This window comes from Carassius gibelio, chromosome B24 (assembly GCF_023724105.1).
Source record: "Carassius gibelio isolate Cgi1373 ecotype wild population from Czech Republic chromosome B24, carGib1.2-hapl.c, whole genome shotgun sequence".
NCBI lineage: Eukaryota > Metazoa > Chordata > Actinopteri > Cypriniformes > Cyprinidae > Carassius > Carassius gibelio.
In genome coordinates this window covers 3,069,477-3,093,132 of record NC_068419.1, presented here as the reverse complement: position 1 = coordinate 3,093,132, position 23,656 = coordinate 3,069,477, and the positions used below count along the sequence as shown (strand labels likewise).

The following is a 23,656-nucleotide window of genomic DNA, read 5'->3' as shown; positions in this document are numbered from 1 at the left end:
GCTTTTGACTAATTTCTTATTTTGCTAAATAAGAAATATGAACAAAACAAAAATCCTGACTCCTTGGGTGGTAATGTAATTAATGCATTTAAAGTACTTTAAAAGTTCACGGAGTTCACCAATCAAGCGCATGCCCTGACCTGTCTGTCAGGAAACCAATGATCCAATCAGCTGTTAATAAACTGGAACTTTTGTGATGTTTTTCATCATTAATGTTGTTTTCACGTGACCTGCTCATGATCACTGTCCTACTTGACTCTGTTCACCTTCATGAGCCCTTCTGAAAACACTGGCATTGTGCTGTTTTTGTGCGGTTTGTTTAGGTTTTGTGCTGTTCTTTGTTTAATCTAACAGGAATTCTCCAGACGTTTTTCAGAGCTGCTGAGAGATTAAAGTGAATTATCAGATTATCATCCTCAAGACAAACTGTTCAAGTTCTTCCTCGCACAAAAACACATAACAATGTTATTCAAGGAAGTTGTTCTGTATTTTTATTGTAAGAATAAAAAAGAGCAGATTTTGATCTAACAATCTATCAGTTGAAATTGTATTCCAATTTCAACCTATTAGAAAGACTATAAATATGATAAATATTATAAAACAAAATGAGACAAATAATACTTTGATTGAGCAATGATACATTAAATTAATAAAAAGTGGCAGTAAAGTCATTTGTAGTGTTACAAACAATTTCTATTTAAATTAAATGGTGTTCTTTTGAACTTTATATATATATAAAAAAAAAAAATATATATATATATATATATACAAAAATATTAAACCGTTTTCAGTGCTAAAAATAATAGTAAATGTTCCCTGAGCTGCATATTAAAATTATTTCTGAAGGAATATGTGACAAGACTGGAGTTATAATGCTGAAAAAGTTCAGCTTTGATCGAAGGAATACATTATATTTTAAAATACATTAAAATAGAAAATAGTTATTTTAAATAGGAATAATATTCTACAATATTTTTGTTTTCAATGTATTTTTCTTATCAAATAAATGCAGCCTTGGTGGCCTTATAAAAATATTTTAAAATCCTACAGACCCCAAACTTTTGAGATTCATTGTTAGAATTATAGCCACAAAACTAAAAATATATTTTAATGTATTCATTAATGTAACAAACTTTCACCATTGTTTCAATTATAGGAACAATACTAAAGAGAAATTTATTATATTAGCTTGCTATTTTCAATAGCATTTACTGAACCCAATCAGTGGCTTGATAATTCAGTATATTCCATGTGTTTCTGTTTTAGGTTCACATTGGGCTCTGATTTGAATGGCCACACCCTCGTGGCCGTGATTGGAGGAGAGGAGGAGCACTTTGAGGATTTCGGTGAGAGTAACAACACTTCAGACCTGCTGCTGGCCAATCAGGAGGAGAGAGGGGCGGGGCCAGAGGAGGAGGGAAATACAGAGCCACACCCAGAAAGCCCACTGCCCCGCCCCCTGATGCTGCTCTCGCCTAGGTAACACAAACATATTCTACAAATAGCAGATAGATTGTATAGCTTACACACTCCAGATATAGAAAACAGTGTGCCATTATTCTTTATCCCGAGCTAAACTTGGAAAGTGTAAACATAGGCACTGTAAATGTTTATGTGGGCTAGCTTGACACAAATAGACATACACCATTTCTAGATTCCATACAGTGCTGAAGAGAAAGTGAGTGAAGGTCATGTGCATAATGAGACCTTATAGAGCGACTTCCTGACCACAGACAAGTGTGTGTGTGATAGACAAAAAACCGCAATGATGTCCTGATGAATGCTCTATTATTTCTCTAGTGAGGTGTTATGATCAGCGTGTAAAGGTCGAGGTGTTGTGGTTATTGTTTAACTGTAATGCTGGAGATGTCAGGCGTATGTGATCCAGCACACTCCTAGACACTAGAGAAGAGAGCGTGGAAACACAACACACTCTCAAACCACACACACACTGCTCCTGCTGCGTTACTCCTGCACTGTAGTGCTCACCTCTGTGTAGATCCTCCTCCGTCCTTCTCTTTCTCGTTCTCTCCCTCATTTTTTCTTGTCTTCTACTAATGTCTCCTCTTGCATCTTCTCCCGTCTCCTCATTTCTTCCATCATATCTTCTCTGCTCATTTCTCCTCTCGCCTACTCTCTCCTCTTGTATCCTCTAATTTCTCCCTTCCTTCACCAATTTCTCATGATTTCTCCTCTACCAATTTCTCCTCTGTCTTCTATTTTTCCTCTCCTCTGCTCACGAACCCTTCCCACTGCTCATTTGTCTTTTCCTCTGCTTATTTCTCATCTGCTCTATTCTTTTCCCCTCATGTTCTCCATCGTACCCACTCCTCTCCTCTTGTTTCTCAGCCCCAGCTCTTTTCCTGCTAGCTTCCAGAGTTTCCTTCAGTCGGAGGCGCTGGAGTTTTTCTGCACTCACTGTCATAAGCAGTTCAGTCGTCTGGAGGATCTGTCCACGCGACTGCAGTTGCTAGAGATGAATAGGTAACAGGCCTGCAGCATGTGCACGCCTCCCATGTGTTTGTGTTGTGTTTGACCACTACACACACACTCACCGTCTGCATGTGTGTGCTTCAGGCTTCATGTACAGTGTTGCATGACTCGTGTGAAGGCTCTGTGTTTGTACATTCTGTAGGTGAAGTTTGTGGTGAACATAGATGCTCTGCTGTTGTTGCTGTGGTGTGTGTTGTGTGTGTATTTGATGCATGCACAATAGTCTTTAAGTGCTTTGAGATCAATTTTACCAATATAATTAATACAGGCTACATAATATAAATTCAAAACTGTGTTGAAAGCTTTAAGTTTCTTAAAGAGACAGTTCACTCAAAAACATCAGTGCTGTCTTCATTTGCTTTCCTATATTACTTTCTTCTTCTGTACAACACCAAAAAACCTATATTTCATGTCCAGGGAGCTCTCTTCCATAGACGACAGCATTCATTGACCAACAGAGGTTTAGATTTCACAATTGAGATTTGAGAGCTATGGGCAATGGGGCTGTTTTTCAGTACACATTTGGTCTATTTTATTACTTTAGACGGCTTGGAATATAGCATCAAAGTCATAAAGTCTAGTAGCTTAAGTCATAAAGTTAAAATCTGTGGTTTTGGAATGACTTGAGTTTTCATTGTACTGTACCTTTAAGAACTGTATAACATTGTGTTAACATTCTACCCAAGTTTGCATAAAATATTAAATGTTTTGTTGCATTTGGTTTAGTTTTTCCAAAATCAAGAAAGAAAAAGAGCCTTTTCCTAAATTTGGAAACACAATTTTAACATATTAAAATATGGCATTTTGTTTAAAAGATCATGGAAAATCCTGGCTTGTCTCAAGCAGCGCTAGGGAACTTTGATGAGGGTCTGTTTTTTGGATTCTGAATAGAATAGACAAAGCCACTTCTCTGGGTTCAGACTTGCACAACAAGAACAGAATCTGTTTCCACACATCCACATTACACCTCCATAAATACAGTGTTTATTTCTGTTTGCTGTGAGGTCATTACCATTGAAGAGAGAGCATTGATTCAGCCTTCGAGTGTTTTTTGACCTGCGTTTTTTCTCTTTTCCTAATTTACTTCCTGTTTTTTCTCTTTTTTTTTAATAGTTCCAGCAAGAGGCTTTCCAGTAAGAAAGCAGCAAGGTGAGATCCTCCCTCTTAATGCACCAAAACGTTTTAAGGGCAATCTTTAAAAAGATATTTTGTGATGTGTTTCGTGTCATTTTGAATGCTTTTTTGCTCAAGTTTTGATTTAATTTTTCAAAAACAAGACTTACATCTTAAGTAATCTTGCTTGCAAAATTAGTAAGACTTAATATCTTAAGTAGTAAATGTATCTTCAGTCAAGAATGTTTAGAAAACAAGAGAAAATACATCATTTTTTTTTTGCAGTGTTCTTTGACAGACTATGTCTAAGTTTGCTGCTCCACCAGCAAGAATAAAAACCATGATGGAAATTCCTGCTGGTTTATGGTTCAGCAGGGAACATGTTGAAATGTTTGTGTGTTTTTCAGACACTTGCAGCAGTCTGGCACTCTGGATGTCATGGGAGATCTGTCTCAAGACATTTTGGACCTTGCAGATCGGGACATCACAGACAAGGTTCAGAAATTAATATGGACAATTTGTTAAACTGGTTCAAATGATGCATTTAATGTGGATTAGGTTGCTAGTTTTGTCATCAAATGGCAAAAAGTAATTAAAAAGGTTAATATTACCATGCTACAATATTTTTTTCAACTTTATTTATATATCTCTTTATACAGAACAGATTGTTTCAAAGCAGTTTCACAGTAATAAATAGGAAAATAACAGAATCAATGATGCTACAAGTTCAGTAATGATTTAAGTCAGTTCAGTGTTGATTTAATTCAATGAACTGTTACGTTCATTTATCATGAAAAGTTTAGTTTAGCTCAAAGTTCAGTTATTATTCACCTAAAATCAGTTTAATGTTGAAGTTGCAAAATAAATCCATTGTTAACAATTTAATTGAGGTTCAATTTAATTTAATTTTTTTCTGCTACATTCTCAGTTTCTGTGCATCAAAATGATGCTTTATTTTTGCAACATGTTTATTGGATTAAAATAAAACTATTTTTTTAGTATGCAGTAACAGCTGGATATTATGACAGTTTAAATTCATAAAAGACACTTTGGTTGGAATATGTTACTGGTGTAATTTAGATCTATTTCAACAGATGATTCCAAGAATTTGACGAAATTTGCAACATCTATATTCAGTTTAAAACAAAAATATATTACGCTATTCACTCATAAAGCAACGCAGTTCGGTTCAAGTTTTGTTCTCATCCGACTGTAACAGTGCAGTCAAAAATGCTTAATTATTAACTTGACATGAACATAATGGAAAAACATGTTTTGTGAATGCTAGAGTGATTTGCATGAGGAACGAAGGCTGTGTCTGTCCTGCAGGTGTTGCTGTTGGAGAAGCGCGTGTGTGAGCTGGAGAAGGACTCGTCGGAGAGCGAAGAGCTGCATGCACGTCTGCGGCAGGAGAACCTCACTCTCGTCCACCGCGCAAATGCTCTGGAGGAACAGCTGAAGGAGCAGGAGCTGCGTGAGGAGGACAACTTACTCATGCACACACGTAAACACAGAGATGCTCTGAACAAACTCCAGCGAGAGAGAGACCTGGAGATCGAGAACCTCCAGGCCAGGTGAGGCCAGACACAACAGCTTTAATGATTCATCTGAAATAGGATTTTGAGCAGATCTCCTGTGAGCAACCAACAACATGTCTCATGCAGGATTTATTTATGTCTAGTTTGGACAAAATTGCAACAAACTTATCAGGGTTCAACAGCAAAAATTCACACTTTCCCTGCCACAAAAATGTACAATTATTTATAATTTAAATAATTGTAACTAAATAAAATTACATTTTTATACGTCCTTGAAAAATATTTATTAGATTCAAATTTCTATGCAATATTAATATGCAATACCAGCTTTATATTAGGACTAATGTTACTGGTTGACGGTGTTGGGTAAGTTACTCTAAAAAAAATAATTAATACTTACTAGTTACTAATTACATCTTCAACAGTGTAATAAGATTACTGTACAAATTACTCTCTCCAAAAAGTATTTAATTACTTATTACTTTCTAAATCCTATATCAATCTCGACAAGTAAATACATTATTCTGGTTACTCATATGGTCAAATGCTTACTATTAACTAACTAATAATTATGACTTTTGACTCAATTACTGTTTATTAATACTTAATTAGTTGTTAAGTTTATGAAGGAATTGGGTAGGATTAAGGATTTCGAATAAGGTCTTGCAGAATAAGACATTAATATGTGCTTTTGACGTAATAATAAATAGCCAAAATCCTAGTAATATTCAAGTTAATAGCCAACTAGTTAATAATGAGGATTTGACACTAAAGTGTTACCAATATATTTATTAACTCACCAAAGGTTTTAAAGTGAAGGGTACATTAAAAGCATGCAATTTAAGGTTAGACTTTAAATTTTGATGTTAAATCCACTGTTGTGTTGTGTATAAATGTTTTACAGACTATACACAGTTTAATCACAGTAGAAGTAACTGTTATTAAAATGCAGGGAAAAATAAGAGTCATCCCTTGCTTTACTTTTTAAGGGAAAGGTCATTAAATTAGAGTAACTCATTACTTAGTGATTCGTAACACCCAACACTGCTGGTGGGTTGGGGATTTTAACTGATGATTCCAAGATTGTCTTTTTCTTTTAATTTTGATAAATCTTCATTTATATTATCCAGGTAAATATTGTTACTTTTTGCACAATTTGCAACAACATTCAGTTTTATTGCAAAATAAATAAAACATAAAAATTTTATTTGCGAAACATTTACAAGATCAGATGAGTTCAGAGACTTGTGTGCTTCTTAAGTCTTGCAGCACATACTGTTAAGCACATTTGGGGAGGTGTAATGATACTAACAGTCCTCCTGAGAAACTCATTAGTCCAGGTAATGTCTCTTCAGGGTCTTATAATAGCAGAGAAATATGAAGACGTGCATCACATGCAACAAACACTGTTTCTCACTCTTCATATATTCCAGGATGATTATAGTGTTGTTGTTGTTAACTAATACTAATAAAATGTAAAACAATTATAATAAATAAAGTTTTTAATTTACACAAAACTGAAATATATATCTATTTTTAACTTTTAACGTTTTGAAATGTAGCAGTTAAGTGAATAAAAGTAAGTTTAGTTTATATAATAAAATTACTAAAACTAAAGTTGAAATAAAAATAAATTAAAGCTGCATAGAAAAAAAATAGAACATTAATAAAACAAACTGGAAATATAAAAAGAAAAGCCAGTTTAAAATGTTGATAAACAGTATATAAATAATACTTAAAATAACCCTACATCTGAACAAATTCAAGAACGCTTTATAGGTTTCAGTGTTCATTTGTAACTCTTCTGTGTGAAGATAAGATGTTTGCCATCTGCCATCTAGTGGAGAAAGGCATTAATTAAATTTGATTGGTTTGGTTTGAAGTTGCTCTGAGATTACTTGGCTTGACGTTTAATATAATCCGGCTGTGTTAACATGACTTTTGTTTTCTCTCACCCAGTATTGTGTCTGAATGTTTTCATTGTGCGCTCTGCCCCAAAAGAAAATAATATGGTGCATTTTTGTCTGTTTGCCCGATGTGTTCAGGTTGAATCAGTTGGATGAGGAGAACAGTGAGCTGAGGTCATGTGTTCCCTGTCTGAGAGCCAACATTGAGAGACTCGAGGAGGTACCAACACACGAGTCTAATACGTGTCTGTAGATCACATACAGAGTCCAGCATGACCTGTTTGCTGAATGAATTAAGAAGAGTTAATGACCATCAAACCTATTTTAAAATTATTTTTATTCATTGTTTTAGACAAAAAAAAAGTCCAAGCGGTGTCTAAGGTGGAGTCATTTTTTTTCAGGAAAAGAGGAAACTTCAGGATGAGGTCGACGACATCACAGATCGACTGACTGAAGAAATCGAATCTCGCAGGAAAATGACCGACAAACTGAGCCATGAACGTCACACAAACCAGAAAGAGAAGGAGTGCACTCAGGGGGTGAGATGTCTACTGTTTGTCTTTGTAGGTGCGGTCACATGGTTGTTCAGCACAGCCCTGACTGTTAATGGCTTCTCTGTGTGTGTAGTTGATCGAGGACTTAAGAAAGCAGCTGGAACACCTGCAGCTGTTTAAGTTGGAGACTGAAGCGAGAAGAGGCCGATCGGCCAGCTCCGGCCTGCAGGAATACAACACTCACATGAAAGAGAACGAACTGGAGCAGGAGATACGCAGACTCAAACAGGTACAAACACACTCAACTATCAAACTAGTGTTTTAGAATTAAAAAATAGTTTATAGAACTCTTCCATACATTTGGTGGCAATTTTTCCTCAAACGGACTTAAATCTCATTTTACATGGCATCTTCTTCAGATTTGAAATATAAACTCATGAAATGTCATGAATCAGTGTGGTACAGTTTTTTTTCAAGACAGTTCCCTTACGAAAGGAAAATATATTTACCAATATATTTCTTAAAATATATTGTGATATATTTTAATATATTATTTTCCCTTTTTATTTTCTAATATTTTATATATTTGAATACATTTAATAATATATTGATGGTACATATATTATATAATATATTGCAAAATATACAAACGATTGCTGCTTTCAATATATTGCAATATATTGGAAATGAATAAATATATATAAGAATATATGCCTAATATATTACATGATATTTTCCAATATACTGCAATATATTTTTGTTTCATAAGGGTTCAGTGTCTATAACTTTTTTTCTTTTTTCTTTTTGAGCATTATTAACTGGATGATGGATAGTAAAGACCAAAGGGTCCTCTTTTCAAAGACACCAAACACACATTGTGTGTGTATCACACTGTTGTAAGGAACTGTTACAATTTTAAATCATTTTCTGATTTTCAGAGTCCCGAAATGGGGGGTGCAGGTTAACAGGTTAAACTGGTTAACACAGACTGAAGCACAGACTTAAATAAAAGACTTAAAAACAAAGAAGAACAAGAAAAACAGACTTTTTGGTAAAAAAAAAAGAAAGTTTGGTTTAAAACAGATGAACCCAGACTCAAAAAGATTTAAACAGGTAAACTGACTCAAAATGCTAACACTAACTAAAACAGCTAAACACAAACTCAAAAAAGAAATTCAAACATGTAAACAGGCACAGAAAGGTAAAACACAGGCCCAAACTGGTCAACATAGGAGACAACTGGTCAATAAACACAAACCCTGAAGACTTAAACAGGTAAACAGAATAAAGTTATTCAAGATTGATTGAATAACAGACGAAGACTGACCCAGGAATTAATCTGGTAGTTAACACAGATTCAAACAGGGAAACACAAACTAAAATAACTCAAACAGGTGAACAGAATCAAATTAGTTATCCCTCAGATAACTACACAACCATGACTGGTAAATTCAGACTAGTAAACACACTCAAACCATTAACAGACTGTTAATTAGTAAACACAGACTAAAAACAGGTAAAGACTGACCCAAGACTCAAACTGGTTAACTAAGACAGATAAAAACAGGCCCAAATTGGTAAACACAAACCCAGAAGTCTCAAAAGGGTAAACAGACACTAATTATTCCACATTGACTCAATAGATAAAAACAGGGCCAAGACTCAAACTTGTAAAACAGGTCAAGTATCTATGTTGTGGTTCTCTCTCTGTGTGCAGGATAACCGCAGTCTGAAGGAGCAGAACGACGAGCTGAACGGTCAGATCATAAATCTGAGCATCCAGGGAGCAAAGAGTCTGTTTTCAGAGTCACTCTCAGAGTCACTCGCTGCCGAGATCAACAACGTCTCCCGCGCTGAGGTCTGTATCACACTGTTATGCTTAATGTGCGTTCACACCAGACGCAACTTGCACGAATAAATCGCGCTATTTGCACATAGTTGGATGCTTGAACATTTTGAGTTTATTCGCTTCATTCGTGCATGAAATTCACTTCACAACGAATTTGCGTCATGGGAGGGGCTTCTGCCAGTTGAGCTCACGCAGCATTGTGATTTCAACCACCATTTATTTGGATAAATTTCAAAATATTACTGTTATTGTGTCATGAAATGTAGTTTTAGAAGTATTTCAGGCGAGAATGTAGTTGTTTTACTCTCAAATATGACGTCACTACCAGAGCAAGCTCCTGATTGGTTAACGCGGTGCAAATTTTCGCCAAAGTTCAGATATTTCAACTCGTCTCACCCGAAACGCTCAATTTGCACCGCGTCATTTGCGCGAATCACGTCTTTCACACCGCCTCATTTGCATCTTTCACACCGCAGGATGTCTTTGCATTGACTTAACATGTACATCACTCGCGCTTAACACTTCATTCGTGTCTGGTGTGAACGCACCATTATGTATGCTATTGATATGAACACTTTGTGATATTTAGCATGTTTGTGTACAGCTGATGGAGGCCATCCACAAACAGGAGGAGATCAACTTCCGCCTGCAGGACTACATCGACCGCATCATCGTCGCCATCATGGAGTGTAACCCCTCCATCCTGGAGGTCAAATAATCATTATGGCAACGACCCTGATTTATGAACTGAAATGGGAGGCGAGAGGCTTAAAGAACAGACTTGCAGATGATATGAAGATTTCAATCATTATTTTGATCAAATAATTTAATAATTCAGAGCACTGTTAGTTGAATGTGTGTGTGTGTGTGTGTGTGTGTGTGTGTGTGTGAAGCCCTGTCCTTCGGTTCCTGTGACTTCCCTCTGTTTTGGGATTGAGGTGCCCATTCCCTCTGTATATGTGTTCACAATTAATAGACTGGATTTCATTGTAAGAAACTAGTTTAAGTTACCAGTGTAAGTCTGGTTTAGGCAGTCACAACGTTAGCCCATGTGAGGGACATTTGCTGACCTGAGGGTTGAGCGTGTGCGTACGATTAAAGCTCCTAAATGAGTTTTTTTAAGAATGTTAGTGCTGTTTTCAGTTTCAGTTTAGTGGGTTTTTTTCTTCTTAAAATTCTTATTTATTACAATGATGCAGAAGGCAAAGGATCAAGAGAGGCCGACGCCCACCAAGGGAGCTCGCAGTGTTGCATTGTGGGTAAGGTAATCGGTCCTTTGCAAAAAAATGTTTGCGGAGGATATTCGTCAGCTGCCTCATGTCGGATTCTTTCCAAAAGACTTTGATTTTCTGTACAGAAGACTCTTTAAAACTCACTGGAAATGTTCATTGCACTCTGGTTCATTTTATTTTTTGAGAAAATATTGTTTGCTATTTAAATTTTTTGAAAGAAAATGAAGTTGTTCTATCGATGTTGTCGGGAAAATGAAGTGGACACTTGAAGCACTGAAAGGAAATCGAACCGTTAACTGACACGCGGGAAAAAAATTACTGGCTTCTTTCTGCTTTTCAAATTTTATCTCTCTGGTGAAATCTGGTGTAAATATCGATCTAGAACGTTTGTATTTTTCGTTCTTGGAATCGTATTTGTATGGACAAATGGAATTAAGATTCCGTTTAATTTTGTCTTCCACTTGATCGGTCTCTTTTCATCTGTTCCAGCGCGCCATTATGGAAGTACATCCCACTCATCCGGAACAAGCATGTTTGATTTTTTTATTTCTCTGGAAAATCCAGTGGAGAGTTTAAATGAAAGATTTTTGGATTGTGGAAAAGCACGCTGCAGTTCACATTTTTCTTTCCCCACTGGTTTTAAAACCCATCCTATCAGTTTTTTCTTATAAGACGATGAACATTCGAAGACGCTGCTGTCACGTGACGTCTGTATGGCTGTTTTAAAGCTACTGTTATGACTGATATACCTTAAAGCGCGGGAACGTTGCTTCTGTATATTTTTGAATACGCGCGTTTCCCGCCGTCTGTCTCTTTCCTTAATTTCCTTACAGAGACAATTAGGAAAGAGTTGAATCTACTGCTCTTGACCTGTCTTGTGTTAAACAGCTGTTGTATATGATTTAAGATATGTCAACACGCATTTTTAGTGTCCAAAGACAACATTTCACCGCTTAGGAGTTCTGCTTGCCACTTAGACTGTAATAAAAGACTAATGATAGTTATAAATACATGTTAATAAAACAAACAAAAAAACGACTCCTAGTAATGAAGGATACAATTGTAAAAAAAATAAAATAAGAAATGTTTACTCGTTAAGGTTATTGTATAAATGAAAGATATCAGTATTGTCTTCTGTTGAATGTTTTGCTTTCTTTTGAAGATGCCCCCCACCATAAGATGTATCTTTTATTGTTCGGGGTCTTATAGATTTTCAAATAATTGTATGAAGGTTAAAATACAAGTGAAAATAAAATTAGTCACCAATAAATTAAGTGCAAATAATTTATTTGTGGATGGTTCTTTTTTATGCATCATTTAGCCTACTTCACACAAACACCAAAATAGAAAAGAATAGAAATACAAGTGAAAATGCACGTCCTTATGCTTAACATTGATCAGAGAGACATATTGTTGGGCCTATTTTGCAACTCAACACCATACAATTACACACCCATGTACTTTTTTGAGCTTGTACAGCAAACTGTGCACATAAATGAAAACAAATAAAATGGAAAGACTTTTTTAAAAGCAGATGCAATTATTGAAATTCCTCGGCCTATGTCATAAACGGTAAAACTATTTGATATACAAATCAGTGTGTTTATAATAAATTAAAACTATATATATATATATATATATATATATATATATATATATATATATATATATATATATATATATATATATATATATATATATATATAAAATTTGAATTATAATTTATTAATAATTATAATTTAGCAATATCAAGCAGCATGACGGGTTGTTTTTATACAAGTAAAAAAACTGGAGGCGGATGGCACCGGAAGTCTCGCCCATTCAAGTAACAAACAATACTGATCAGTTGCTTATTTTCATTAGTCACATGGGTTCTGTTTAATTAAGTTTCAGTTAATATCAACTAAATGCTGTTACCCATCATATAATACATATGCATACATAATATATACATAGTGCATATATTAGTTAATTTATTAGTAATTAGTTTAAATATAGCTGATTAATTTATATTAATAATATAATAATTTCAATATTTATGCTGTTTATTCACATATAAGGGGAAACTACTTATTTTTAAATACTATTCAGTTTTTGGGAAGTACAAATGGCTTTGTTAGGATTGATTTACTTATTCTTTATTAACCTGATTATAAATTAATTAACAAAAAGTAATTAACTAAAATACAATAAGCCGTAGAGGGTTTACGTGTCCTGTAGCGCCATCTAGTGAACTGTTATGGAACTGAGTTACTATAGGAACGTTTGTTCTGACGGTCTGCTTCTACACGGACATCTATTAGAGCGCAATCACGTGGAGCTATGTCAACACGACTGACGCTGCCAGATATTTCATGATTTAATATAACGGAATGACTTAAACTATAACCAAGTTAACTCGGCAAGTATGTTTACTATATAGCTATAAACATATTAACATTATGCTATTCATATAGGGTGTATATAGTTATCCCATGAGGTGTTGCAGTTCTGCAGCTCTAATACGTTACTGTTAGTCAACAACTGCATCTTGTGTTTTCATTTAAAATATTATATGTGACCCTGGACAACAAGTACTCAGTCATGAGTAGCACGGGTGTATTTATATTTGTAGCAATGGCCAACAATATATCGTATGGGACAAATGTATAGAATTTACTTTTTTGCCAAAAATAATTGGAATATTAAGGAAAGATCGTGGTACATTAACATATTTTTTAAGTATCCTGATATGACCAGCCTTCGTCCAGCTGCTCAGTGTAGACACTAATATCGTATTTATTCAGTTGCAAAAGTGATGCTGCATTGAACTGGATCTTCAGCCAAGCATCGGTTCCGTGACGTCATGGGCTCAGCTGGTACTGAGGTGGGCTTGTGCTTGAGGACTCTCTCCACCTCACGAGACTCCGCGGAGATCGTGCACGCGCTGCGCACAGTCGCGCGCTACCTAGAGGACAGCGAGTTCACGCGCCATCACTTCACTCACGCGATCCAGGTGCTGGTGAGCGCGCACTGGTTCAGCCGATGGTGTGGAGATAAGGAGATCAAGAAGCTTTGGGATGAGATGTTCCTCAAGGGTCCACCGGACCAAACACTGCTGCTTCTCCTGGACACCATCAGCTCCACAGGGTATGACATCACAATCTATCTATCATCTGGCCTATCTGTACTAATGATGTGTTGTGTCTCTTTTCCACACACAGAGAGAGTGTGGGTCTGGAGCAGAGTGCGTCCGTACTGGAGAAGTTCCTCTCTGCTGGTCGTCTACAGGTGTTGTTGTGGTCCAGATGTGAGGTGGGTGGAGCCTATTCAGACACTGCCCAGCTAAGAGAGACCATCATCATCAGCCACCTCGCAGCTCTGCCCTCTATTACCTGCAACCATCTGCATGCAAACACACCTGACGCCTTCCTACCACAGCAGTACTACCTGCTGCTGGCCACCAGCATACTGGACACACTGGAGAAGACATGCCACGCTCTCAGAGGTATCACACACATTCAGGGTGGAAATACTTGTAAATAAAGGAATAAATAAAGTATCATTGCATCCGCTTCAAATTTTAATGCATAGTTGCAACCTCCACATTTGTAAAGCATCACTGCATATTTTAAAGCATCATAGCAGAAATTACATAATTTACAGAACCATTGCAACCAATATTTTTTTAGTGCATCAAGCAAAGACTACTCACATTTTAATGCATCATTGTAATCACTGCATATTATGCATTATATATGAATGTATCATTGCAGCCACATAAAATGTTCATACATTGTTGCAACCGTATTCTATTTTAATGCATAATTACAGCCACTGCATATTTTAATGCACCTCTGCAACCACTTCATATTTTAATGAATCCTTAAAACCGCTGCAGATTTGAATGCATCATTACAACACTTGCATATTTTAATATGTGATGGCAAAACTACATGTATCGATGCAACCATTGCATATTTTAATGCATTGTTACAACAACATCAAATTTTAATGCATCATTATAACCACTGGATATTTTCATGCTTCATAATCACTGCATATTTTAATGCATCATTGCAACCACTGTGAATTTTAATGCACTGGTGCATCTACCGCATAATTGAATGCATATTTGATGTCCATCTATTTTTTTTTGTATATCTCATGTGTATCTCTCTGGTGTAGCGGGACATGACTGCTCTCTTGGGTTTGTGGCTCAAGTGTTGGGAAAAGTGTGTATTCAAGGATACAGCGGTAAGCTTTATTTTTAAGTTACTAATGCTTTTCCACTGATTGCAACCAGTCTGCTGCATTAGGGTCTGCGTGTGTGTATGTGTGTGTGTAGCTCAGATTTTTGAGACTCTGGCCCCTCGGCTCTCATCCCTGACCCGTGTGGACCCGCTGTGGCAGCGTGTGACGCAGAGACTGCTGGAGAAGGTTCCAGAAAGGTGCACAGAGTGTGTCATCACAGGACTCATACGCAACCTCAGCGGGTAAAAGAGGAGGTCCATTAACGGTAATGAATGAGTTGTTAGTCGACTCTAACATGAGTGTGTGTTTCAGGGCGGCTGCTGTGTCCAGGCTGATGGGAAACCTGGTGGTGACCAATAAGAAAGCTCAGTTTGTTCTCACTCATAAACTGTTACTGCAGCAGTACCAGCATCCAGTGAGTGGAGAAATAAAAGAATTCTTTGTTAAAACACAATATTTTTATGAAGATTGTAATACCAGAAATCTTTGGTTTCTCCTTAAATTCAGACTCGGTTGTTAAAGTCTGTTCTTGGTTATTTGGCTCTGGATTCAGAGCGCAGGACGCTGCTTAAACAGGTATGATGATGGTCTGTTGTGTCACTAGTTTTAATTCTAAGAAGTCTTTTTTTGTATGTAAAAGACGTTGTTTAAGAGGAGTTCTAACTGGTGTGTGTAGGTCCTTCGGAGTGTGTGTCAGGTGTGGTGTAACAGCAGTGCCGTGAAACACACATCTGTTGAACAGCAGCTGTACGTCAGTAAAGTTCTACTGCTGTGTGTGTCTTTCCTCGACCACGCTGAAACACAAGAGCTACGGCAAGGTAATGCATACGCACACATTCAAATGCATGTACAGCTGCAGTTTTCTGGTTTATTATGAGGTTTTGTGTCCAACAGAGATGCTGCAGTGCATGCTGGGAGGTGTCCAGTGTCGCCTGGACAGCAATATTGAGCGTATTCGTCGGATGGGAATGGTTGTGGGCGAGTGTCTCAGTCACAAATTAGACACACCAGGATCACAATTAAAATTCCAGGTGAGCCTTTTGGATCTTTAAACATTTAGATTGACTACAGTTGTGAACTTGAGAGATTTGTTTCAGTCCTTGACTCTTTCAATGCTAATGCAGCTGTTTTATGTGTCAGTATGAGCCGGATGAGGAGATCACAGAGCTGAAGTCATTGGTGGACTCTCCATCTGTTGAGGATGATGAGCAACACCAGCCTGATACCTCCACCAGGTAAAAACACACACTTCACATCAGCATCTTGTGTTTTCTAGTACATTTGTTAAATCGGCTGAAACATGCCGTGGCTTATATTTCAAAGCAACTTATATAATGCAGTTAATGTCAAGCAAGGAAAACATCTGGATTCATTCAGCATTAAAGTTTATTTGAATGGCACATTTCCCACAATCACTTGAAACACATTTGTTTAGTCTTGGGATTTATAATAAATGTCATTTATATGGAAAGCCACTATAATTTGTTTGTTTTCACTACTATTTGTAATTCCTGTTCTGTACACCTTAACATTTAAAGGATTTTTTTGTGAAGTTAAACTGCATATTTATTGAGTTTGTAATGTTTGCAAACGTTTGGTAATTTTTACTGGTTTTTGCAATAAAAATTTTTTTAATTTAGCCCGAACTTTTTTTTTCTTACCATGCAATTTTGAACTTCTTTTGAAATGTATATGAGCTCCATGTGACACCTTATTGTTGTCTCAGTCTTCCACCAGAGTCTGTAGTTGAGGGTTCAGCAGGTCAGTCAGCGGAGCCGGAGCCGGAGGCTGATTCTGAACTGGACAGGTACATCTACACTGTCATAAACACACACGAGACCTGTAAGTTCAGTGGTGTTGCTCGCTAATAACATTTCTCTTCAAATGTCATCTCTATGGTCTAAGTGATGATGATCTGACTCCATATGACATGTCAGCTGATCAGGAGAAGAAGAAATCAGCACCACCCCGTTACATCAGAGACTGTCTGGAAGGTGATCTACACTCTTTAGCATTATTGACCTACTATTATTGTTGTTTTATATATATATATATATATATATATATATATATATATATATATATATATATATATATATATATTGTGGTAGCTTTTATTTTTAAATATTTTCAGTTTTAAGTCTTTTTTATTTTATTTTTTTAGTTTTCTTTAACACAAGTTAGATTTCATTTTCATTATATATGTTGTTTGTTCACTTAAAATTTTTATTTATTTTATTTCTAGTTTCCAGCAATTAATTTTTTTGATCTAATAATATATTAATATATATATATATATATATATATATATATGTGTGTGTGTGTGTGTATATATGTATGTGTGTGTGTATAATTTTAGTAATTTTTGTGTTTTAAACTAATGAAAATGTTTCAATGTTATAACTAACTGAAATGTAATATTTACTTATTTTTGCAGCTTTATTTCAACTAACAAAAATGTTTTTAATAGTTTTAGTTTGAGTTGAGGATAATAGCCCTGAGAGCGAAGATCTGAAAGTGTCTAGTTGCAGTTCAGTTTCATCTGAGATCATTTCTCAGGTTATTGAATTGACCAGATCTTCTCTATTTGCAGCGTTAATGTCGTCTGATGATGCTGAAAGGGTTGAACTGAGTCTGAAAGCTGCGGAAGCTCTTCTTAGGAAGAACGTGAAGGCCACACAAGAGGTCAGAGGTCATCGCAGCAGACCTTTAATGGCTAAAACTCTTACAAATGTCATAATGACTCATTAGCTTGTGTGTGGTTCACAGGTGAGTGTTCAGTTTGGTAAAGTGTTGCTCCACCTGGAGGACAGATACAGCACAGCACACTTCCACACACTCCGGCAGAACGCCATGGTGGCCCTCACTGTTACAGACGTCAAACCGGTGAGAGATCAGACGATGGCATCAGACATCTGACGATGACATCATACATCAGACGATGACATCAGACGAGGACTCAGCTCTACATAGAAGCACATGGAAGTGACTGCTTTTTTTCTTCTGTAGGTTGTAGATTATTGGACGACAGAGTTCTACTCTCTCAACTACAGCCTGAGACAGAGACTGGACATTCTGGAGGTCAGACCGATTCGAAGAATCCTGAAATAATGTCATGTTTTCCACAAAATGATTAAGCGGCACATTGATAATAATCTGACATTTTCTTGAGCACCAAATCAGCATATAAAAAATCATTTCTGAAGGATCAATAATCTATCACTTCTACTATTCCAGGTCCTTGCTCTCTCTGCCCAGGAACTGTCTGAGCCAATCACAGATAAGCACACTGGAGCTCAGCCAATCAGTGCAGTGATGCCTCTGGAGCAGTGTGATGACATCACACACTGGCGGCAGATCGTAGAAAAACGAATCCAGAGCAAAACCAGGCGAATTAGCAAAGTGAGACGCCCTTACAAAAGTGCGCTTAACATGTTAACAGTGAAAAGATGTCTAATATTGATGTCGTTCAGGGTGGGACTCAATCCGTTAGAGCCGTTCCCAACCGCTACGCTCCGGTCGCTGGGTACTTCTTCTTCCCGCTGCTCAGGAAATATGACAGGTCTGTTTGCGTGCACACAATTTCTTTAGCTTGTATTACATTATTGCACTGATTTCATGGTTTGTTATAGGCCACAGGTGACCTTTGACCTTCTGGGGGGTGATCATCTGGTGCTAGGAAGGCTGCTGCACACACTTGGGCTGCTCATGCACCTGGCCGTCAATGCACCGGTACAATCATACACGAACACGATATGCATTACATAATCTGTGCAGAATTAAACATGCTGCAGTATGTTACACTTTTTGAAAATAAATGCAGTAATTTAGCTTTTTTATGAATGCAAATAAAATCGTTGTATAATAAAATATAATTGTTATAGCACTTGTGTATATCATTGCTCTTTTGTTGATTTTGATTGTTTCCACTGTCCTCATTTGGATAAAAGCGTCTGCTAAATGTAAATAGAAGAACAAGTTTCAAAACTGAGAAATTAAATATTAAATATCAGTACTGTAGTTTTAATTTTATAATGTAATACAAATGTATTATTGTTATATTATTATTAAATGCTATTTATTTTACTGTGGAATATTAAAAAAGTAATATTTTGTATTTAGTTTTTATTCAGAATATTATATATTTTTATTAAGTAATAATAATAATTTTCTTATTTTATAGCCATACTGACATGCAATCACAAAATTTTGTCAATTATTTTTTCTATATTTCTCCATTTTATTTAGCAGTGACATTTAGTTTTTTCATATTTCATTTATTTAGTATTAATAATTATTATTTATTATAATTAATCTATTTTATTTTACAGTCAAATGTTACAATAGTAATATTCCGTGTTGTTTTAATTTTGAATCATTCTATATTTTTATTTAGAAATAATATGAATTATAGTTATTATTTTATAGTCATGCTGATATATAATAACAAAATGTAGGCAGCTCTACAAACAAGCACAGCAAACGTGAAATTTGAAATAGCATTTTAAACCTCAATTTAGAATAAAAAATGAAAAACTATTTGATTTATTCCCCGAATGGTGCAGTCCTGTTAGTGATGCGCACTTTATCTAATCACTGCTGTTTTTGCTCAGGTTGCGTCTCAGATGGGCCGAGCTCTGCTGGATTTTGTGTGGGTCGTGCGCTTCCACACTGACCAGTAAGTTTGTGTTCTAGGATGCATTATATAACATGTCCACATGATCTAATGCTCATCTAATGCTCTCTCTCTGGCTTTAACTGTAGGATGGTGCGGAGGGGCGTCATGTTTGCGGTTTGTGCTGTGTTTCTAAGCATGCCGGCTGAAAACTTACTCACTGAACTCGGTGATGACCTGATGGAGACCAGAGCCTGGCTAGCAGGTAAGATGGTGCTTGTCTGACTCTGTATGTGTTTTGGGTATATATATGTTATACATAAATGTCTTATTGTGTGCAGATGTGGCAGAGAATGATTGTGACGCAGACTGCAGGAGTTTGGCAGTACAGAGTTTAATGCTGCTGGACAAAAACCTCAAAACACAGCTGCAGATCCCAGATATGGAGACCTGAGGAGGGATTTAATGATCAAGACCTGCATCCCTAATTACTATGGCATTGTTCATGTTTCATGAAATGTTTAGTGACTAAAATAAAGAGCTTTGAGACATTGAAGACTTCTGTTTGCAAAACAACGTTGTTGTTTTTTTCATATTATGCTGTGGAAAACTAAATTTCATGCATCATTTGATGTCGAAGAAAGCATTTTAGTCTGATGTGAACAGCTGCAGATATATAGCAGGGTCACCAAATCCAACAAGGAATAAATAAAGGTTACAATAATCTCTTTTGAAATTACAAATAAAAGTTCAAAAGGGGTTGGTTGTTCATGACAAACTCCTACTGTCGAGCTGTAGTTAACCTAATGCCCCACATGAGCTCAAACCATAATAACAAAACACACCTCATTAGACATTCCACTCGCTTCACCTCATTGGTTGAGACGCAGTGCTCACGTTTTAGCTCCGCCCCTTCACGCTTCTTCTTGGGGTTGTCTATACGTCTAAATGTGTATAGTTTCTCAGCAGTTTCATGTGTTCCGATGGTTGTTGTGTGTCAAGAAACTTTTCTGATTATTCTCAAAGTTGTATTGCTTATTGTATATTTGTATATTTTTGTGGAAACTATTATGCTTTTTTTTTTTTTTTACAGCATTTATTTAACAGTTTTGTCTTTCATGTCTCTCATTTAGCAAATTCTTATCAAATAAAATAAAAAAAGCTAATAGATTTGATTCCCAGAGCAATGCACTTATTGATTACATGTATATCTTGAATACAGTTCATGAAGGCATGTGCTAAAACACAAATGTAGGTGGTTTTGCAAGTGTGATTTTGTTCAGAAGTAATCTGGATCTTTGTGTTTTCATCTACAGAAGTTCTTGGGGTCGTGTGACATGCTGACTGTGGGTGATCAGAAAGGAGACACGAAAATACACTGGAAACTAAACACCAGCAGAGGTGAAGTGAGCAGTGGCTTTAGATATTTATCACATTATGACATGTGATTGGTTACTACAGACAGTAACTGTGAATCTTGCTTCAGTCTGTGTCCCTTGTGTGGTGATTCTGTCAGAGCATGTGATGTGTTCTCATTACAGCCAGCAGATGGCAGCAGTGCAGCTCACACCAACACAGCTCAGCCTGGCCAACCTCAGCACCTACTGTACTGAACACACACATCAGAGCCGTGAAAGTCACCAAGGGACGATACATTTAACGGTAATTCATTTTTTTTCTCTAAAATTTTACAAGATTAAATACATGATTTTTTATATTTTGGCAAGTAAAAATAAATAAATGAATATTTATTATGTAATTATAAAATATGTATATTAAAATGAGCAATACAATTAATAAAATGTAGCAAATTAAAAAAAAAAATCAAAAAAATTATTCTACGTTATTTTCATATTTGTTTGTACAGGATATTGTGATGGTGTGGAATGATAAATATATCAATGTGTATGTACGATGTAAATAAGGTAATAAATTAGGTAAACACTCATAATCAATCAAATTTTTTGTGATGTCAACTTCATATTTGGAGCAGTTGATTCATTATTTGTATTTTTTTATATGGATTTTTTTAACTTTTTTTTTTGGTCCGTATTAGTTATGACTTATTATGTAAAATATTTTGCATAAAATAAAAACAAGTGTAGCAGTGTAAACTTAAGCTTCTCTAACTTTTGTATTTTATTTTTTTTTTAAACATATTTTAGTCCCTAGATTGTATGTGAATTTACACCTGATTCAGAACAGACACAAATTTGATTAAATCGTCTCTCTCAAAAGTCTTTAAAAAAATCTGAAAAAATTAAATGATGTTTATTTTTATAGTCTTGTTTCAGTTTTTTTTATATATATATATATATATATATATATACATATATATATATACTAAAAGCTATGCTTAAAAAAAAAAAATTATGTATCTCTTCCAGGTCAAAATAGACTTGAATACAGTAATTGATTTAAAGTGTATATAAAAGGTTTTGTCTTTCTGGCAGGAGGACGTGTTGGTGGTGACGTTCTTTGTGTCACAGGAACAGGGTGTCCTCCTGCAGGACTCACAGCCTAAACCGGCTACGCTGTTCTCTCTACTGGCTTTAGATACACCGTATTACTATTATATCTACAAGGTACATACAAACAAGATACAGACACCCCTTCATTCCCCTTTCTGTCATTCTGTATGCATCTATATTTCTAACCCTTTTACAATTTTTTTCTGAATGCAAAAAATGAATTAAAAAAATGTATTCTACTTATATTATTTCAGTTAGTTACCAGGCAACATTTCTTATTTTCAATTTTTTTATATATAATATTTATATTTTATTTATATATTTGTATATTATTTTACTATTTCTACTCGTTTTAGTTAACAACAACAGCACTGTACTGATCATCTCAAAATTATCTTCTCAAAATACTAGTCAGTTAATGCCTTGGTGAATTTATAGGTCCGTCACAACTAAAAGTGCTACCTAGTTAGGCAGCTCACTGGGATTTAAAACACAGACGTTCCCCTTGTGTTCGACTGAGTCGAGTCAAACACTCTCTGCGTTCTGTGGAGGACGTGCACGATGGCATGATCACCATTTACCATCCATTCCAGCGAAAAGGGAGATTCTTTGTAAAAAACATCTCCGTTATAAAAATGATTTCCCACTGATAAATGTAATGGTCATTGCGCCGGATGTTTCTATTGTACGAGTGCTGTCATTGATTTCAGACACAAAATGAATTCCCTGTCATATTTCCAGAGAGGATGTTGTGGTCTAAACACACACACACACACACACACACACACACACACTGCCGTCTCCCTGTTTGAATGAAATATACAGAAGTGGCTTTTGGGAAGGGTGTGTGTGCGTTTCATGTTTATAATGGGAATTGTAATTGTACTTTGCGTGCTTGTAAGGTTACTGATGTTTATATGTAGGTGTGTGTAGCGGCTTCCCAAAAGACGCCGGAGTGTATGAGACCACTAGCGTAGAAGACACAGATTTCCATGACTGTATGCCCGGGGTGTGTGTTCTGTACATTCCTGCTGTATTGTTTCAGTTCATTTTAGCAGCAGATGAAACGGCGAGAAGAGGAAAAGAGCTTGAGTTGAGTGATCTATTGATGCTTATCTTTAACGATCAGATTTTCTCAAGAACTGTGACGGATCCCTGTAGGGTTTGTCTGTGGCACGGACTCTCGGATGTGTTTATATGACTTTTAACCTTTTCACCTTTTGAAGTTTAGTTCACCCGAAAGAGTTCCTTTCATTAGAAAACTTAAAATAACTGTTTAAATATGTTTTCAAAAAGTAATTTCCTGTGATCAAAGCTGTATCTTCAGCATCATTCCTCCGGTCTTCAGTGTCACATGATCTTCAGAAATCAGTCTGATATGATGATTTGCTGCTCAGGAAACATTTCTTAGAGCAATCATGTTAAAAACAAGTTCATATACTTGCAGAATACTTTGTTTCATGATTCTTTGACCCTTTTCGGATGAGCTATCCATTATTCAAACCAGTAGTTTCTGAGCATGTAATGAAATGAATTCCTCTCATGTTATCATCGCTCAAGTGTCAGTCTGGAATCAGGGTCACAGTGGAGTGTAATGTGTGTCTCTGTTCATTTCCTCTCATTCAGACTGTCCTTGACTCTCTTCTGTTCTCACTGATCTCACACACACACACACACACACACACACGCAAAGTCAAACCCAGAAAATCCC

The 23,656-nt window shown here is 36.1% G+C and overlaps 2 protein-coding genes across 5 annotated transcripts in view; both read left to right on the top strand.

Moving 5' to 3' along the window:
* Nucleotides 1–11,910, top strand: part of rab11fip3 (RAB11 family interacting protein 3 (class II)) — a 29,164-nt gene extending 17,254 nt beyond the window's left edge. Inside the window, exons 5-14 of one of the 2 annotated variants that reach the window (XM_052595397.1) lie at nt 1,267–1,479; nt 2,350–2,484; nt 3,607–3,642; nt 4,014–4,101; nt 4,936–5,180; nt 7,190–7,271; nt 7,453–7,590; nt 7,679–7,834; nt 9,263–9,403; nt 9,999–11,910. In XM_052595397.1, the coding sequence (XP_052451357.1) occupies nt 1,267–1,479; nt 2,350–2,484; nt 3,607–3,642; nt 4,014–4,101; nt 4,936–5,180; nt 7,190–7,271; nt 7,453–7,590; nt 7,679–7,834; nt 9,263–9,403; nt 9,999–10,112 (1,348 nt within the window). In that variant the 3' untranslated portion in view covers nt 10,113–11,910. The remainder of the gene's footprint in view (nt 1–1,266; nt 1,480–2,349; nt 2,485–3,606; nt 3,643–4,013; nt 4,102–4,935; nt 5,181–7,189; nt 7,272–7,452; nt 7,591–7,678; nt 7,835–9,262; nt 9,404–9,998) is intronic. The other variant, XM_052595398.1, reaches the window with a different exon arrangement.
* A 999-nt stretch (nt 11,911–12,909) lies between these two features.
* telo2 (TEL2, telomere maintenance 2, homolog (S. cerevisiae)) lies at nt 12,910–20,030 on the top strand. 3 transcript variants are annotated; one of them, XM_052595927.1, is made up of 21 exons: nt 12,910–13,027; nt 13,413–13,755; nt 13,830–14,113; nt 14,794–14,862; nt 14,954–15,101; nt 15,172–15,274; nt 15,367–15,435; nt 15,536–15,677; nt 15,754–15,890; nt 16,000–16,094; nt 16,586–16,666; nt 16,765–16,853; nt 17,453–17,544; nt 17,629–17,745; nt 17,869–17,940; nt 18,097–18,261; nt 18,333–18,421; nt 18,492–18,591; nt 19,473–19,537; nt 19,624–19,739; nt 19,816–20,030. In XM_052595927.1, exons 2-21 carry the CDS (start codon nt 13,472–13,474, stop codon nt 19,926–19,928), a joined length of 2,430 nt encoding a protein of 809 aa, XP_052451887.1. In that variant the 5' UTR covers nt 12,910–13,027; nt 13,413–13,471; the 3' UTR covers nt 19,929–20,030. The 3 variants fall into 3 exon arrangements, with proteins under 3 accessions (XP_052451887.1, XP_052451886.1, XP_052451885.1); XM_052595926.1 differs by having other exon boundaries at nt 12,914–13,031; XM_052595925.1 differs by having other exon boundaries at nt 12,997–13,137.
* The last annotated feature ends 3,626 nt before the right edge of the window (nt 20,031–23,656 follow it).